The 19640-nt window shown below is 38.7% G+C and overlaps 4 protein-coding genes across 4 annotated transcripts; 3 read left to right on the top strand and 1 right to left on the bottom strand.

Annotated features, from left to right (window-relative positions):
• Positions 1-147: 147 nt before the first annotated feature.
• LOC134880400 (olfactory receptor 52E4-like) lies at positions 148-1080 on the bottom strand. Its single transcript, XM_063907339.1, has one exon. The coding sequence runs from the start codon at positions 1075-1077 to the stop codon at positions 148-150; it is 930 nt and encodes a 309-aa protein (XP_063763409.1). The 5' UTR covers positions 1078-1080.
• Positions 1081-7257: 6177 nt separating this feature from the next.
• Positions 7258-8208, top strand: or71aq2 (odorant receptor, family 71, subfamily AQ, member 2). The gene has a single exon (XM_063907444.1). It carries the CDS (start codon positions 7258-7260, stop codon positions 8206-8208), a length of 951 nt encoding a protein of 316 aa, XP_063763514.1.
• A 2436-nt stretch (positions 8209-10644) lies between these two features.
• Positions 10645-11589, top strand: LOC134880492 (olfactory receptor 52B2-like). The gene has a single exon (XM_063907445.1). It carries the CDS (start codon positions 10645-10647, stop codon positions 11587-11589), a length of 945 nt encoding a protein of 314 aa, XP_063763515.1.
• Positions 11590-18093: 6504 nt separating this feature from the next.
• LOC134880493 (putative gustatory receptor clone PTE01) lies at positions 18094-19029 on the top strand. Its single transcript, XM_063907446.1, has one exon. The coding sequence runs from the start codon at positions 18094-18096 to the stop codon at positions 19027-19029; it is 936 nt and encodes a 311-aa protein (XP_063763516.1).
• The last annotated feature ends 611 nt before the right edge of the window (positions 19030-19640 follow it).

Consider the following 19640-nt stretch of genomic DNA (forward strand, 5'->3'; position numbering starts at 1 on the left):
GTATTCATCCATTAACCACATTTACTTTGATAACAGTAAATTCCTTTTTATGATTGATAAGATTGAGGAGAAGTTTATGCAAAAAGAACTTCATCACATATTATTATGTTCCAGATACAGATATGCACAGTATGAACATAAGACAGATTAGGTTGGAGTCACTTTTCTTTGCAGAATTTGAATTATTTTTTCACGCAATGACCTTGTGTACATCCCATAAATTATCGGATTTAAATTAGCAGGGACCACATGGAATAAAATGTAAGCAATTTTCCTTAAATCTGGGTAATTTGGGAAACGATGCAATATGATTGTTAAGAACCCTGACCAGAGCATGATGAGATATAGAACAAGGTGGCTGGCACAGGTTTGAAGTGCTCTGTTGTTCAACTCTTTGTTTTTGTTGACCCAGCAAATGACAGCTATTCTGAAGTATGTGACAGCAATACCTCCCATTGAGCAACCAAAAAGCAGTACAGTGAAGAAAAGTCCATAAATATTGTTAATGGACACATCCTCACATGAAAGCTTGAAGAGCGATGCGTTGTCACAATAAGCGTTTTGTATAAAGGATCTACAACGGGAGAGTCTCACTGTCAGACCTATCAAAACAGACACCAGCACCAGTGACACCCCCCAAGCACTGGCTGACAGCCCAACCACAGTTTTGGTGGTCATGATTGAGCTGTATCTCAAAGGATGACATATCGCCACGTATCTGTCAATTGCCATAATAATCAGGATCATATGTGAGGCTGATCCAAACGTGTGGCTGTAGAAGGCTTGGACCACACACTGGTTGTAGGTGATGAAGCGTTCTGTCAAGATGATGTGAGCCATAAGCTGGGGCAGTAGCACTGTGTTTCCTATTAGATCATTGACAGACAGGTTACAAAAGAGAATGTACATGGGCTGGTGCAAACTCTTCTCAGTGATGATAAGCGCTAGGACGCCAATGTTAGAAAAGAGCAAAGTTAGGTACACAAACAGCAGTAAGAAAAAAAGAGGGTAGATGAACTCTGGAGATATGTCAAAGCCTTGGATCTCTATGATATCACTTGTCTTGTTGCTTTCCATTCTGTTTAAATTGCTGAAAGACCTGAAAGAGAGGGGAAAAAGCAACATTTTAGAATCGCTAATAGTGATCGGTGAAACAGTAATGAGCATTTTTATACATTAGGCATCTTTCTGTTTCTCATTGCATGGTTGTTCTAAATCCCCAAAACACAAAGAGAAAAGAAACAAGAGGTGCAATATGAGTACAACATTAAATACTAACAATCACTTGTACAAATCAAACATAACGTTTATATATATAATAGAAAAGTAAAAAGAGAATAAAGAGCATACTTGCTTTTTTGAGCGTTTATTTCGGTGTCCTTCTCCTGCAAAAATACATTAACCATTTGAGCAAAATGTGTTCCGTAGTAATAGAAACTAATACATGAAGTACATCAAATGTAAGGACTTATGTACATTAAAGTGACATAAAATGTTACACCACAATGATGCTAAGCAAAGCCAACCAGGCATAGTCCCAGTGTTTAATCAGCGTTTGTTCTCAAGGATGATAGTATCTTGTCTGTCGAGATGGGAATCGGAGCCCAGCAGCTTTAAACTGAATCTCTTATATAATCAACTTGAGTCACATGACCTCATTGTGAGAATATCTTAGGCACCTTGTACAAATGGAAATATTAAGTTCAAATTTAATGTGAGTTTAGAGCAACATAGTGTACATATACAAGCAGCTTAACAGTCATACCCACTAACACACTGGACCCTAAGGTCTTTCCCCAAGGCAAAAATGCCCTTATAAACCACACATTAATATTTCTATAACATTTTTTCATAGGCTGCATTTAGTCTATTTCTCTGGGCTTCTTGTGTTTAATTTCTATGTTTTTGTTATATTGGTTTTATTGTTATTCTTGACTATGTATTTTATATTTTGTTTATGTGAATTCATTCTTTTTACTACACATTTTAAAATGTAAGCAATTTCAAACTTATTTTTACGAAGAAAAACCTACATAAATAACATTTGATGTTATTCACATAAGCCATTATGAAAAAAAAAACTGTTACAAACATTTTAAACAACATAGTGAACATGTGACAATCATCATTCTGTGTGTTGTGAGGAAATTGAAGTATCAAAAGACTGTGTTAACTTTGAAAACAAAGGCCCGACATTGCTGTAAGGCGAAATCACTAATCTCTGAAACCAATAATCATGTACAATTAGAAAGTAATTAGAGGGTCAAATCAATTATCAAAGCAACTCAAGGGTCCATCATGTCCATTCCTCTTGGGTGAGATGATTAGTCTTTTCTGAGGTCCTAATGTCCTAACAGCTCTTTTGTCTGCATGGACAAGGTCCTTGTTCCCAAAGGCCTGATGTGGCCACTTCAGTGTTTTAATGTACATTTTTCTCCTGGGACACATTAACAACCAAGAAAATGCTTTAGAATATGGTATATATGTTTTAATTATTCGGCTATTTTGACATTAATGAAAATTGTGGTTTTGCTAATAAAACATGGCAGTTGAAAGGAGAAAACAAACACACAGAGCAAACACTTTTTTGTGTGATGATTCAACTTCAACATTAAACTTAAACTTTTTTAATGTTTTACATTATTATGTATTATTAACTCTTTCAGCCATTACAGTTAAGGAATAAAATGTAAATAAGATGTAATGTGACATGCAGCCTGCCATGTTACTGCCTCCCTTGGGTGTTATTAAACAACATGCTTCATTAGCAAACAACAAGGAATCATATAACAACCGGAGGATTACTAATTATCCAGGGATTAATTACAATGTGAGACAGTTAATAACACATCATTTAATTATATCTCAAAGGGGCTCATTAATACATTTGTTTTGCCTAAAGTAATGGGGCATCTAGCTGATGTAACTCTGGATATTTGGATTGTATCATAGATACAATATATGCTACAGTAGCGCTTTACCTAAAAAGCTTAATACAATAAAAGTTGGAATAATTATGTTTTATTTATGTTAATATCAATCCTGTACAAACCTTTTAAATCCAAATAAATTAGAAAAGACTTCAGATACAGTGGGGCAAAAAAGTATTTAGTCAGCCACCAATTGTGCAAGTTCTCCCATTTAAAAAGATGAGAGAGGCCTGCCTCACATTGTCTGATTTTTAAAGAATTTATTTCAAATTATTGTGGAAAATAAGTATTTGGTTAATAACAAAAGTTCATCTCAATACTTTGTTATATACCCTTTGTTGGCAATGACAGAGGTCAAACGTTTTCTGTAAGTCTTCACAAGGTTTTCACACACTGTTGCTGGTATTTTGGCCCATTCCTCCATGCAGATCTCCTCTAAAGCAGTGATGTTTTGGGGCTGTCGCTGGGCAACACGGACTTTCAACTCCCTCCAAAGATTTTCTATGGGGTTGAGATCTGGAGACTGGCTAGGCCACTCCAGGACCTTGAAATGCTTCTTACGAAGCCACTCCTTCGTTGCCCTGGCGGTGTGTTTGGGATCAATGTCATGCTGAAAGACCCAGCCACGCTTCATCTTCAGTGCCCTTGCTGATGGAAGGAGGTTTTCACTCAAAATCTCACGATAAATGGCCCCATTCATTCTTTCCTTTACACGGATCAGTCGTCCTGGTCCCTTTGCAGAAAAACAGCCCCAAAGCTTGATGTTTCCACCCCCATGCTTCACAGTAGGTATGGTGTTCTTTGGATGCAACTCTGCATTCTTTCTCCTCCAAACACGACGAGTTGAGTTTTTACCAAAAAGTTCTATTTTGGTTTCATCTGACCATATGACATTCTCCCAATCCTCTTCTGGATCATCCAAATGCCCTCTAGCAAACTTCAGACGGGCCTGGACATGTACTGGCTTAAGCAGGGGGACACGTCTGGAACTGCAGGATTTAAGTCCCTGGCGGCGTAGTGTGTTACTGATGCTAGCCTCTGTTACTTTGGTCCCAGCTCTCTGCAGGTCATTCACTAGGTCCCCCCGTGTGGTTCTGGGATTTTTGCTCACCGTTCTTGTGATAATTTTGACCCCACGGGGTGAGATCTTGCGTGGAGCCCCAGATCGAGGGAGATTAGCAGTGGTCTTGTATGTCTTCCATTTTCTAATAATTGCTCCCACAGGTGATTTCTTCACACCAAGCTGCTTACCTATTGCAGATTCCGTTTTCCCAGCCTGGTGCAGGTCTACAATTTTGTCTCTGGTCTCCTTTGACAGCTCTTTGGTCTTGGACATAGTGGAGTTTGGAGTATGACTGTTTGAGGTTGTGGACAGGTGTCTTTTATACTGATAACGAGTTCAAAAAGGTGCCATTAATACAGGTAACGAGTGGAGGACAGAGGAGCCTCTTAAAGAAGAAGTTACAGGTCTGTGAGAGCCAGAAATCTTGCTTGTTTGTTATTGACCAAATATTTATTTTACCAATTAATTCATTAAAAATCCTACAATGTGATTTCCTGGATTTTTTTTTCTCATTTTGTCTCTCATAGTTGAGGTATACCTATGATAAAAAATTACAGGCCTCTCTCATCTTTTTAAATGGGAGAACTTGCACAATTGGTGGCTGACTAAATTCTTTTTGCCCCACTGTATGTTACCATAAGGATTTTTAACTCATGCAGTAGGTCCAAAATGTGGTTTTGTTATTCGAATGAACCAACGTCTTCCAACCCAAACTCTAGATTAAAAAACAACATACACACTGTAGATGTTACAGGGTAAAGTGACGGTAATTTGCTTGACTACCCGGCAGCAATGATTCCTAACCTCCCTATAAAGGACAGATCATACACTGCCCGGCCAAAAAAAAGGTCACAAGCCTGTGGGGCAGTGCTATGATCTGGAGTTGCTGCAGTTGGTCTGGTCTAGGTTCAGCAACGTTATGCGCCCCAAGAATGAGGTCAGCTGACTACCTGAATATACTGAATGACCAGGTTATTCCATCAATGGATTTTTTCTTCCCTGATGGCACAGGCATGTTCCAAGATGACAATGCCAGGATCCATCGGGCTCAAATTGTGAAAGAGTGGTTCAGGGAGCATGAGACATTATTGTCACACATGGATTGGCCACCACAGAGTCCAGACCTGAACCCGATTGGGAATCTTTGGGATGTGCTGGAGAAGACTTTGCGCAGTGGTCTGAATTTCCCGTCATCAATACAAGATCTTGGCGAAAAATTAATGCAAGACAGAAATAAATGTTGTGACATTGCAGAAGCTTGTGGAAACGATGCCACAGCGAATGCGTGCCGTAATCAAAGCTAAAGGCGGTCCAACGAATATTAGTGTGTGACCTTTTTTTTGGCCAGGCAGTGTAACTTTCTGTTACTGTTATAGGTGAAAGATTCAAGATTCAAGATTCAAGAAGCTTTATTTATCCCGAGGGAAATTGAGGTGCAACAGTTCAATACAAAGAAGGAAGGAGAAATATACACTCAATATAACTAAACTACTAAATATACACTAGATATACATCAAATATTACTAAATATAAACTAAAATAACTAAGTATAAACTAAGTATAACTAAATATAAACTAAATGTATCAAGAATAAGAGCAGCTTTGCAAATATGAAATAGTGAAATAGTTACAGTAACTACGTAGGTATATACAATATACAACAATACATATAGTGCAAATAGCAGTACAGTAATAAGATAACTAAAAAACTAAGCTGAATACTAAATACTAAATACTAAATAAAGTGACATGTGAATAAAGTGATATGTGAAAGTGAAAGTCAAGTGAAATGACAGCATTGCGATGAAATAAAGTGTCACTGAGTCTCCAATGTTCCTCTAACGACCTGAGGTGGATGAGTTAAAGAGTCTGATGGCCATAGGAAGAAAGGACTTCCTGTGGCGTTCTGTGGTACACCGGGGTGGAATGAGTCTATTGCTGAAGGTGCTTCTGTATGAGGTCAGCACCTGGTGGAGAGGGTGAGCGTTGTTGTCCATGATACTACGCAGCTTGCGCAGCATCCCCCTCTCAGGCACCACCAGCAAAGAGTCCAGCTGGACCCCCATGACGGAGCCAGCCTTCCTGACGATCCTGCTGATCTTGTTGGCGTCTGCTGACCTCAACCTGCTTCCCCAGCACGCAACACCAAAGAAGATGGCACTGGCTACCACCGACTGGTAGAACATCTTCAGCATGGTGTTACAGACGTTGAAGGACCGGAGCCTCCGCAGGAAGTAGAGTCGGCTCTGGCCCTTCTTATACACAGCCTCAGTGTTCTTGGCCCAGTCCAGTTTATTGTCCAGGTGAACACCCAGGTATTTGTAGTCCTGAACAATGTCGGCAGTCACCCCCTTGATGGAAATGGGTGTGGGGGTAGATTTCCTCCTGCGGAAATCCACCACCAACTCCTTTGTCTTGGCGGTGTTGAGCTGCAGGTGGTTGAGCTCACAACACTCAACAAAGGAGATAGCACCTAGCATGATTGACAGTACTTTAGATCATAAAATATCTTTCCTAAACAGCATTTTGAAAGCAAAATTGTTTCTCTTCATTAAATTGATTCTCTCTCTGTTTGAATGGTCATGAGATTAGCTTTTTGAAAACATCTCAAAACAGAAACTACTGCTGGAATTGAAATAATAAACTTGTTTGTGTGCAACTAGACTTGAAATTTACAAAGATACATTTTTTGTTTTAAATAGATGTGTTCTTTGACATCTCTATGTGTTTGACTGTGTGATCTAAGTTTTTGGAGGTTGTCAGCTTTCTTTCTTCGCAAACTGAAGTGACACAATGGTAGAGCAAAGTACAACCATTTTTAGGGGTGACCAAAATGTTAAAATTAAATTTGATGAACTGAAAACACACAGTGAAAGGGTCACACAATCAGGCTTATTTTGCAACCAGTGGAGCCGCTTCCTGCTAGCAATAATTAACAAAATCGTAGTACATTTGCATGTTTTAGGAATTTCCAAATAGCCTTCACTTTTCAGCCCTGGAGTCAGGTTGCTTCACTAACAGTAATCCTGAAATCATGAATCCACGCAAAGTTAATGACGATCCCAAAAGAATATTTGACGTCAACAAATGATGGTGCAGTAGCATGCCTTAAAAAAGGATGGGCAGTGCAGTTGTCCTCCCTTCATGCAACACTTCTAAGTGACAGAGTGACATGTTGTCTTACATCTGAGAGCTTTAGGTGCAATTTTCTAATAATTAGATTTAATAACTGTTTTCGTTTTCAATAATCTTAGTGAAGATTAAATGGAGAACACATCTTTTTTGTTCAGCTCTGAGTTAACCCTCGACCCATTTGTTATTCCACCTGGAGGACGATATCCTATATTTTTCCTTGGTATTGCAATTTATTTTTTTGGCATTTTTTGCAACCTGACCTTGATGACACTGATTATTTTCAAGAAGAATCTTCACAAGCCCATGTATTTTATCCTGTTTAGTCTTCCTCTCAATGATCTGATAGGCATTACTGCCATGCTACCAAAAGTACTTTCAGACATTGTTACTGAGACAAACAAGGTTTACTACCCTCTCTGTGTTTTACAAGCATTCTTACTGCACATGTATGGTGGGGGAATTTTATTTATTCTTGCAGCAATGTCTTTTGATCGTTATGCTGCCATCTGTATGCCGTTACGCTACAGTTCGATTATGACACCCCAAGCTGTGACATTTATTATCTCTCTAGTTTGGGGTCTTGACTTTGTCTTGATTGTATCATTGTTCTCTCTACAGACAAAGCTTCCCAGGTGCAAATCTGTGATTATGAATGTGTTTTGTGATAACCCATCTCTACTGAAGATCACATGTGGAAACACGGGACTCAATAATATCATAGGATTGTTTAACACAGCTGTCATGCAAGCTGTATCTGTGTCTATTCAAGCATTTTCTTATGTCAAGATTCTGATTACATGTGTGTTTACGAGGAGGTCTGAGGAAAAGACCAAAGCTGTCAACACTTGCGTTGCACAGTTGCTTATATTGATTATATTTGAGATTACTGGGACATTCACAATTTTATCTCATAGGTTCAAAAATGTCTCAGCTGACTTGCAAAAGATAATGGGCATGCTAATATTTCTTGTGCCTCCACTTTTGAATCCAATTGTATATGGGCTGTATACAAGTGAAATACGAAACACTCTTCTGCAAGTTGTAAAAAATATTATCAAAAATAATAGAGTGTTTACCTGAATCTTTACACAAGGTGCTTTATTATTTTTGTTTTTCAAACCTTTTTTTTCCCACACAGTTACACATTCACACAAGGAAGCTGCTCAGCACTCTGATCTGCTGGCCACTCAGTAGCTCCACTGGAGCACCTCGGGCTTAGGGTCATGCTTACTGGCACCTGCATGAAGTGATGGTAATGAGGAATGTATTTTTGAGGTGCAAAAACATTCATAATACTGGGTTTTCTCTGGTAGTCTCTCAGGTGGTGTAAACAACATCAACTATGCATGGAACCCTATAGAGTGCATGAACTTGAATACAAACGGAAATTACTTTCAACAGTTTTGTTGTTGTGGAAATAGAAATGCTGATTTTTAGTAGTACAAGAAGTTTAATTCTAGAATGGGAGGTGTTAACTTTTAGTCTGAATTTTCCAAAACATATTTAGCTTAATCAATCTGTTATGGAGCCTCACATTTAAAAAGACCAGAAGAAACTGTTTGTTTTTTTCTTACTGCAATCATATTTCATATTACAAGTATGGAAAAAGTAGTTTTCATTGTGATTTTTTCGGTTGTGTTTCCATTGGTGTGAACTTCTAAAAAGGAATACTAGTCTTAAACTTGGACAGCAATTTTGTTTAAAGTCCTTTGTAAAACTAACAGAGATTTGGTCTGCTCTTTGCTTGCTTTCATCTTCCTCAAATTTGATTGTTGTTTAAATATTGTTTGATATGCAATCCATTACATCCAAATATTCTGAAACATATTTCCTCTCGTTCCAAAATTAAAATTTACTTTCCTCGTATCCCATTTTGACTAAAGTTAGATGACCCAATACATATAATCAGGTATGTTTTATACACAAATTAAGAGGAAAAGGGGAAAAACAAGAAAATCAGAAGAGGGATATGGATAGGGTTGCCCAGAGAAATTCTACAACTGATTTTGACATTTAGTTGCGGTTGTCTTTATTCAATAAAGGTAGTATATATAACATTTTACTCAGTGTGTCAGCCAAAACAACTTTTTTCATCTGGAAAAATCACAATTGTTACATGATTTATCATTCTGTTGTGTAATACATCTTACAGTATAGTAAGGCTCTACTACAGGTAATTCAAGAAGTCACTCGTTTGTAACCCTGAATCGAGAAACATCTAAAACATTGTATATTATAATACATTTTGTAATATTTTTCACAACTGAATTCTGACCACCTTCTTCTTGGTGCTCCAAAACATAAGAATCTGTGCCCTCTCAAAAAAAGCAATACATCATATTGAGTAACAAAGGAGTCCCTCATTACTTTATGACTGTCTTAAATCATAAATCATCCTTTTTGTTCCCCTTCAAGTTAAGTAGAGCATATTATTACAAAACTAAGAATAACCTAAATAGTTTTAACTGGGGAAATTCAGTGCCATTAAACCAAATCAGACACATAAATAAACACGTAATAAACAGAATGCATTTGCTACCAGTGGAAATACTTTTATAAACTTGACCATAGAACTGTGTGGAAAGGCAAAATCAACGTACACAATGTGCTCTCACTGTGTTTAGGGACTCAACTGGAGAAGAACTCTATATTGTGAACATTTTGTCTGTACCAAAAAACCCACTAAATAATCAAATACAAAATGAATGTTTGTGTGTTACCCAAGCTGATCAAAATAGAAAGCTATCTGTGTGATGTTGAATTGTGTTTGTCTGGCAGGCCTTGAGTGTTTCTGGTTGAACATGAAATAAAATAATAAAGACTCAAAAAACTACTGTGATGGAGCATGTTATTTCTGATTGTTTGGGGGCTTGATTTAGATTTAGGAATCTCGACATTACAGTGTATATTACGTTCACACGTAATGCATGCTGCCACCTATCTGACCTGAAACTATATATGTTGTAATAGTTTTATGTGCACAAAGGTGTTAAAGTATAAGTGTAATATTGTAGGTTTAGTTATTACATTTATTTTTTAAATATAGGCGATGTGAGAGGATAAAGAAATTAAACAATAAAGCAATAAAGAATAACTATTCTATTCAAACTATTTTTTACATTAATTGATAGTTATTTATTCTGTAACAAAGGCTATTTCAGAACCACAATACTTGATCAATGTTTTTGTTATGATTTCAGTTTGGTTACAATTACACAAGCTGTCATATTACCCTCTCTAACGTCATGCGGGGCCTTTGTGTACCATACAAGTCTATAAAATACAGAATGTTATTCCTTGCTCTCTGTGACACAGTGCAGTCAACAGCAAGATAACAGACTGCAGCAGGTATGAGACCAGAAGTACATTTTTATCCATAGCACTAAATTCAAAATTGTTTGTTGATAAAACATTTATTTCAGGTGAAGATCCTTAATATTCATCGGCTGGCTTGGTTATTGAGAGAGAAATGGTGTTCCATGTGTGAGGTGAAGACATAATAAAGACAGTATAATTATGGATATGAATACATCTTCTAGGGATTTACTAACCCTGGTACCATTAGGTTTATCTGCTACACACATTTATCCAGCGTTTGTATTTGGCACTCTTACCTATCTTATTATTGTCTTTTGTAACTTGTTGGTAATAACAACTATTGCTTTGAGCAAAAAAAAGCTGCACAAGCCCATGTTCATCCTGCTGTTCAACTTGCCTATTAGTGACATTGTGGGTGCCACAGCTTTGTTCCCGCAGCTTCTTTCCAGCATGGTGACACAGAACAGGCAGATTTCTCACCCTGCATGTGTTATTCAGGCATTGTTGATTCATGTTTATGGCACAGGAAACTTGTTGATCTTGAGTGCTATGGCATATGACAGATATATTGCTATATGTTGTCCTTTGAGGTATAATGCAATAATGACCCCACAAAACTTAGTTAAAATTATTATTTTCATATGGTTGCTTAATATATCACTAATAGGCACGTTGATTATTCTGGTTGCTCGGATTCAAATTTGCAGGACAGACATAGTGGATTTGTACTGTAATAATCCATCATTAATGAAACTGGTTTGTGAGGACACCAGGCTGAATAACTACTATGGATTGGCAACTATAGTTGTGCTTATGGGCGGACCACTGTTAGTTATAGCATACACATATGCACAGATCTTGCGCACATGTGTCATGAATAACAACACAGATGCTCGGAGAAAAGCCCTCCAAACATGTGGCACACATTTAGTTGTTTTCTTGATTTTACAGGTTAATACTACATTTACACTCATTGCTCATCGCATTGAAAGTGCATCCCCACAAATGAGAAGAGTTCTTGGTATGTCCATTTTAATATTTCCCCCTTTATTGGACCCAATTATATATGGACTGAAAATAACAGAACTAAGGCAGAACATACAAATGTTCCTGAAAAGAAATGTTTGTTCAACCAAATTGTAACCAGATTGTGTACATGTGTATGCTGCATAAGACATAAGAGGAATTAATCCCATTGAAAACTTGCATAGTTTGCTTTGTTTACACTGATTCTTTAAATTGTAATTGTGTTTTTATGATTTAGTTATACATCTAAAATTTTGACGACCTCAAAGTACACAAATGTTGGCAATTTGCAGTTTTATCTATGTTTCTTTTTGTCTTTGATCATAAAAGTGATAGCACCATAGACTGTGCACAATGTATTGAATCAAATATTCTTGCCGAAGGACAATGAAATTAAAAAGTAACTACGTTACAAAGCTAAAAGTTTCTCATTGCAGGTACGCATTTGCCACTGACTATATACACGGAGTGAAAATATATGGAAATGCATAAATAAGTTCTCTTCTATTTGTTAAAGTTTTGTATGACATTTATTGAGCACTAAATGTAGGCCTATATCATGAGTTATCTCAAGACCGACTCAATAGTATGTGCTATTTTGACTGTGAGATGAACTACTAATAAGAAAAATAAAACAATATTTTTCTCTTTTTGACACCCTGTGTTTTTTTGAAATTGCAATATAAAAAATATGTGTTGCCAAATGTCATTGTGTTAATACGATATGAGTTTATTTTTATAGTTTTGCAACAGTTAGCACTCTTAATTAACAAATTTATCACAACTTAATGTCAAGGGCAAACAGTATGTAACTCAATAAGCTACATGTCAGGGTTGGGGAAACAGGACCCAAGTGCAGTAAATCAAGGGGAGGCATGTAAGGGTCCAAACAAAAAGCGAGCTTTTTTCAAAGGCTGTTGATGAAAACACGAAGCAAGGGGAACACAGGACAAAACACTTAGCTTCAGACATGAAGGGCGACAGGAACAGGCAGGTATCATGGACCAGCTCAGGGAAGAAATGACGACGACCGAACAACAGACAAAAGGGAAACAGAGACTAAATACACAAGGGTAATCACAAGACAAGAGACAGCTGGAAGGGGGAGGAGAAACACAGGGGCAACAGGTGAACACAATGACACAATCAGGCACAGGAGGGAAAACGCAGACAGGAAGTAAAGCTTAACATGACACAAGAGGGGAAAACATTTCACAATAAAACACAACACAAAGACATGACCGACACGAAACAAGGATCATGACAGAACCCCCCTCTCAAGGGGCGGATTCCAAACGTCCCAACAAAGTCCAAAAAAATCCAACAGGGTGGATGGAGGGGGTCAGGATGCGGGATTCGGGCAGGAGGCCCGGGGGCAAGACAGAGGACGAGAAGCGTGTCTCGGGCGGACGTCCCAGGGGCAAGGCAGAGGATGAGACAGAGCATGGACAAGGCTTGTGGCAAAGGAACTCCGGAGGATGGAGACATGGGCGGAGGCCAGGGCGAGGGAACTCCGGAGGCCGGAGACAGGGGCGGAGACAGGGGCGGAGGCAGGGGCGTAGACCATGGCGAGGGAACTCTGCAGGACTACATGGAGGACAGTGGGATAAGACAGTTCCGGAGGACGGCCTGGAAAGTGGCAAGACAGCTCCGGAGGACGGAATGGAGGACGACGAGAGAGCTCTGGGGAGCGGCCTGGAGGACGGACTGGAGGACGACGAGACGCCGCTGGAGGACGGGCTGTAGGACGGACTGGAGGACGACGAGACGCCTCTGGAAGATGGGCTGTAGGATGGACTGGAGGACGGCGAGACGCCTCTGGACGACGGGCTGTAGGATGGACTGGAGGACGGCGAGACGCCTCTGGACGACGGGCTGTAGGATGGACTGGAGGACGGTGAGACGCCTCTGGACGACGGGCTGGAGGCCGGCGGGACCACTCCGGAGAAAAGTAAGGAGCACCTGGAGCAGGAGGCGGCAGGGCCACCGAGGAGACAGGAGCACCAGTCGGCGGGACCCCCGACGGGACATGAGCTGTTGTCGGCGGGACCCCAGTTGGTACTGGCGTCTGCGGGACCCCGCAGGAGATGGCTTTGGCGGGAACCCTGGTGGTACTTGCATCGACGGGACCCCCGAAGAGGTAGGTGCACGGGCCGGCAGCACCACCGACGTGACATGAACTAGAGTCGGTGGGACATGAGCTTGAGTCGGCGGGTCCCCCGACTGGACAGGGACATGGATTGGTGGGACCACCAACGGAACAGGTGTCGTAGGAACCACCGAGTTGATGGGGTGAGGAGTTGGCGGGACCCCCGGTGGGACAGGTGACGGCGGGACCCCAAACGGAGCAGGTGTTGGCGGGACCCCCATCGGAACAGGAGCAGATGTTGGTGGGACCCCCATCGGAACAAGAGCAGGTGTTGGCGGGACCCCCATTGGAACAGTTGAGGGCAGGACCCCAAACGGAGCAGGTGCATGTGTTGGCGGGACCCCCATCGGAACAGGAGATGGCAGGACCCCCAATGGAGCAGGAGCAGGTGTTGGCGGGACCCCCATCGGAATAGGTGTTGGTGGGACCCCCGACTGGACAGGCTCGACTGGAGTCAAGGCTGGTGTCGACTGGACCGGCGAGGCTGGAGTCAAGGCTGGGGTCAAGGCTGGAGTCAAGGCTGGAGTCGACTGGACAGGCGAGGCCGGAGTCGAGGCTGTAGTCGACTGGACAGGCGAGGCCGGAGTCGAGGCTGTAGTAGACTGGACAGGCGAGGCCGGAGTCGAGGCTGTAGTCGACTGGACAGGCGAGGCTGCAGAAGGCTTGGCTGCAGGGGGCGTCACTGCTGTGGCACGAGGTTTAAGGCCAGAGTACTTTCTGGGGAAGTGACAAATGTCCTTAAATATTCCAGCAGTGAGCTGTCGAACCAAGGCTTATCTGCCAATTCCTGGCGTGCATAAAGGAGAGCTGCATCCTGAGCCTCTTTAGAACCTGCTCTCCTCCACTCTCCATAAATACATAAAATGTGGTAGGAAAATGCCAACTCAAGGGACTCAACTGGAGAAGAACTCTATATTGTGAACATTTTGTCTGTACCAAAAAACCCACTAAATAATCAAATAAAAAATGAATGTTTGTTTGTTACCCAAGCTGATCAAAATAAAAAGCTATCTGTGTGATGTTGAATTGTGTTTGTCTGGCAGGCCTTGAGTGTTTCTGGTTGAACATGAAATAAAATAATAAAGACTCAAAAAACTACTGTGATGGAGCATGTTATTTCTGATTGTTTGGGGGCTTGATTTAGATTTAGGAATCTCGACATTACAGTGTACTATTACGTTCACACGTAATGCATGCTGCCACCTATCTGACCTGAAACTATATATGTTGTAATAGTTTTATGTGCACAAAGGTGTTAAAGTATAAGTGTAATATTGTAGGTTTAGTTATTACATTTATTTTTTAAATATAGCCGATGTGAGAGGATAAAGAAATTAAACAATAAAGAATAACTATTCTATTCAAACTATTTTTTACATTAATTGATAGTTATTTATTCTGTAACAAAGGCTATTTCAGAACTATACTATATCATATATAGTTTCAGGTCAGATAGGTGGCAGCATGCATTACGTGTGAACGTAATAGTACACTGTAATGTCGAGATTCCAAAATCTAAATCAAGCCCCCAAACAATCAGAAATAACATGCTCCATCACAGTAGTTTTTTGAGTCTTTATTCTTTTATTTCATGTTCAACCAGAAACAATCAAGGCCTGCCAGACAAACACAATTCAACATCACACAGATAGCTTTCTATTTTGATCAGCTTGGGTAACACACAAACATTCATTTTGTATTTGATTATTTAGTGGGTTTTTTGGTACAGACAAAATGTTCACAATATAGAGTTCTTCTTCACTTGACTCCCTTGAGTTGGCATTTTCCTACCACATTTTATGTATTTATGAAGAGTGGAGGAGAGCAGGTTCTAAACAGGCTCAGGATGCAGCTCTCCTTTATGCACGCCGGGAATTGGCAGATAAGCCTTGGTTCGACAGCTCACTGCTGGAATATTTAAGGACATTTGTCAAAAAACACAGGGTGTCAAAAAGAGAAAAATATTGTTTTATTTTTCTTATTAGTAGTTCATCTCTCAGTCAAAATAGCACATACTATTGAGTCGGTCTTGAGATAACTCATGATATACACATTTAGTGCTCAATTTGAAACAAGGATCATGACACTACTCTGTTTTGAAATCCTCTTGAGTGTTCTGTAGTCTTAGTGTCTTTTTTGTAGAAATCAGTGGTGTTTCTCAGATTCATTCCTTATTACTCAATATGGAAGAAAGGAAAGAGTCACAATCACATAACACATTTGAATTGTATAATTAAATATTTAAGGTAATAATGTTATTAAATTAGATAGAAAGTGCATAATGTATGAGGGAAAACCATTAAAGAGAGGTTATGGGGAGATTAAAATGATGTGGATGTGTGTGGTAAACTGAATAAATCAGAATGATGATACATACAAATATCCAAAGATGGAAAAAATGGCATCAAGTAAATTGTTATATAAATACAGGGACTTAATATCAATAGAGGGTTTTGACATTGATGAAATGTTATTGTGTGAGACCCTGCTGTGAGATTGTGTTCAATACCAATATACATTTCTATATTATAATAATCCTTATTGTTATCACTTTGTTAGTTGCAACAAGAGTAACAGCACTGTTTCAGAAATCATTCCCTCTTCATTCATTTCAATGAGACCATTTGACACAGCAGGGAAATATCCATTAACTGAATATTATACTGTTGATTTTGTTTATGTGCATTGTTGCACAGATTAACATCATTGTCAGTCATCCAGATATCCAAAATAGTTAATGCCTTATTTTAGTTGTTTTATTTCTAGACATTTTAAATCTATTCTCATTTTGGCAGACATTAAGGACATGTAAATGAAAAATAATGTATAATGTATGCAAAAATACACAATGGAAAGGTTTACAGGGACAATGACTGAGCACACTTTGATGGATTAAAATAAAAATAAAAGACAACCCCTTGAAAATTCATAAAACATGATTAATTCAAAGTTGACCAAAACAAAAACCTTCATACCTGCCTTGATTGGGTCTATCTGTTTGAACAAAACTACAGTGAAGTTATTTTTAGGATGAATATTCAATCCTGTGCTAACTTGCCCATATTGTTGAAATGTATGCAAAATAAAATAATTAAAAATGTCTATAAATGTGGTACAAATTTTTGATGACTTGGATGAATTGTGTGAGGAATTGATCTAACAAAAAGTATTTGTTAGATCAAACTAGAATTAATTGAAAAAATGCAAAATTGTTAAATAAAATACCTTCAGATTCCTTACAGTATGAGAATATTCATATAAAAAAGACAAAGCACTCAAATCCCCCCAAATAACTGATAAGTCTAGAGTTGTATTAGAAATCTGCATTTTGGGCACTATAGATCTTACTGTATGACATGACACATTTTGAAAAAGAATTGAAATGAACGTCTAATAAAATGTTTAGTTAAAATCAATTCATGACAAAAGTATTACAAACAAATGTGCCATTTACGAACAAATATTAAAATATTGTTAACTTACTTTTCACTTATATGTGCAAGTTAGCAAGTAGGCATTTATAATCATATTTGTGTCCTTTAAACTAGTTATTTGATGGTCCCTAAGTGAAACCTTGTAGCTCAGAGCGAGGGCTCGGATGATAGTCTTTGAAACTAGGGAAAAAGATGCCACTTGATTTGGAGTTTATGTTTGTCTAATATCCAACCTAAAACTAAACTTATGCAACCTTGCCTCTTTCATGCCCCTTTTCCAGCTGTCTGGCCACTCAAAAGGGCCACACTGTTTTGTTATGCAAGGTCAGCTTTGTTGTCTAACATAAGTCTAAGGATGATGCCTTTACCACACCAGGTTGTATACTGTGTAACTTAAAGTATTCAAATAACCTATATTCTACAAGTTTATTTCATTGATAATGTGTGGATGGTGGTGCATTAATAAATACATGTATTATTCTTCTCAAGCCCCATGTGGGCCAGCCCTTAAGTCATTGCCATAACAATGAAACAATAACTTTATGGTGAATCATTCTCCAGGGAGCTGTCTGCTGTTCAGAGAAAAATCACTCCTATAAAGCTGCTAATCCTTCTGAACATCTTACCAGTCGGTCACTATGTTTATAATTTGTTCAGAGAGTGAATGAATGTTCGTTTTTTTGTCTCTCTTCCTTTGTCCTATTTTGCTTCTAAAGTGTCGGCGCCAAGCTGTAAATCCGAAACACTATAACTTGTTATTTACATACAGTATTTGATAATGTGTCACAATTAACTAAATGTATATGAACTCATAGAGAAGTGAAGTTGTGTGGACATATAGTTCAGTAAGTTATTGAATTTGATTAATACATCTCAAATGTGACTTTTTGCAACATAATCTCGTCATGCATTTCTTGTCCATCATTCTTACATGTTCTTACGAAATTGTTAATGTGTACAAAGTGACTATGATACTTACAATAATTACGTTATTAACAGTGATTGCCTTTTCTTTTTCTAGGAACGGAGAGGATCAAAATGGAAGTCCACTACAACATATCCAATGTTTTGGTGCTTCAACACTTAAATATCTCCTCTGAACACGTCTTTCCTGCATTTCTTTTTGCAACTCTGAGCTACATGATCATACTTTTCTGCAACCTTGTTCTCATCCTTACCATTGTACTGAACAAATCTCTGCATCAGCCCATGTACCTTGTATTGCTGAACCTTCCTATCAATGATCTTATAGGATCAACAGCTTTCTTCCCTCTGGTCATCAAGGACATACTCACAAACAACAGGACAAGGCAATACTCGGCTTGTATTGCCCAAGCTTTCTTTATCCACATCTATGCAGCAGGTACAATTTTCAGTCTGACTGCAATGGCATATGATAGATATATCGCCATATGTTGCCCTTTGAAATACAAAACAGTTATGACGAATGCTCATATTATGGGAATAATCACATTTGTGTGGATGGGTTCACTGGTTTTGATATCTGTTCTTTTTATTCTGCTTTTGCGTTTACCCCGCTGTCGATCTGTACTGCAAAACCCCTACTGTGATAATCCCTCTTTGCTGTCTCTGGTATGTGCAGATACAACCATCAATAATGTTTATGGGCTCTGTATACTCGCTCTCACACAGCTGTTGGCTAATGGGACCATCTTGTATACTTATCTCCAGATCCTTGTCACATGCTTCAGATCCAAGAGAACCGACACAAAAGCCAAAGCTCTACAGACCTGTGCTACACATCTGACTGTGTTTCTCCTGTTGGAGTGTCTTGGTCTTTTTACTATCATATCATATAGGATCAGAAATATTTCACCACATTTAAGGAGATTCATTGGGATGTCCACATTAATTTTCCCTCCAACATTAAATCCAATCATCTATGGACTGAAAACAAAAGAAATTAGAGAAAAAGTAGTGTACTTTCTTAAGAATAAAATATTTCCATTTTAGGCACACAGCAAGGTTAAACTTATAGACAATGTTTTCTTTATATCTTGCTACCTTATAAATATTATTTGCTACTAATTCCTTTTTTTTTTTACTACAAAACGTCATTCTTTTGACCTTGTGTTCATGTACGTTTTAAGTTTCTGACAAAAGATAATTTTCAAATAATGCATACAAAAGTACAAATTGTGTTCAATAGAAATGAACTTTGGACTAGTTATTGTACAGGGTAATGCGAAACAATACATGCCACCTTTGGAGCGCATAATTCATTATTGCATTATATCTTTACTAGTAGAAAAATGTAAATAACCCTTTTCATCCTTTTTGTTATCGGCTCCAGGAAATCTCCCCCATTACAATTGTTTTGTAAAGTCAAAAGGACTTATTATTTGATGAATACTGTTACAAACCACAACTGTTTTTGCATATAAACTCAATGGTAAAAGGCAAACCTGTCTCATCAGAGTTGGCTTGACAACATTTTTTAATACTATTGTGTTTGGATTGTTAAACTGTTTGTGTAAAACATGTAATATTAAGGCGGTAAACTGAAGACAAGAGTGATCAGATGTTAAGAAATTAATTATTATCCCAATCAAGGTTTGTCAGTT

This window comes from Eleginops maclovinus, chromosome 18, assembly GCF_036324505.1.
Source record: "Eleginops maclovinus isolate JMC-PN-2008 ecotype Puerto Natales chromosome 18, JC_Emac_rtc_rv5, whole genome shotgun sequence".
Lineage (NCBI taxonomy): Eukaryota > Metazoa > Chordata > Actinopteri > Perciformes > Eleginopidae > Eleginops > Eleginops maclovinus.

What these genes read in the sequence shown, in the direction of transcription:
- LOC134880493 (XM_063907446.1), top strand. Translation starts at nt 18,094, where the DNA reads ATGGAAGTCCACTACAACATATCCAATGTTTTGGTGCTTCAACACTTA.
- LOC134880492 (XM_063907445.1), top strand. Translation starts at nt 10,645, where the DNA reads ATGGATATGAATACATCTTCTAGGGATTTACTAACCCTGGTACCATTA.
- or71aq2 (XM_063907444.1), top strand. Translation starts at nt 7,258, where the DNA reads ATGGAGAACACATCTTTTTTGTTCAGCTCTGAGTTAACCCTCGACCCA.
- LOC134880400 (XM_063907339.1), bottom strand. Translation starts at nt 1,077, where the DNA reads ATGGAAAGCAACAAGACAAGTGATATCATAGAGATCCAAGGCTTTGAC.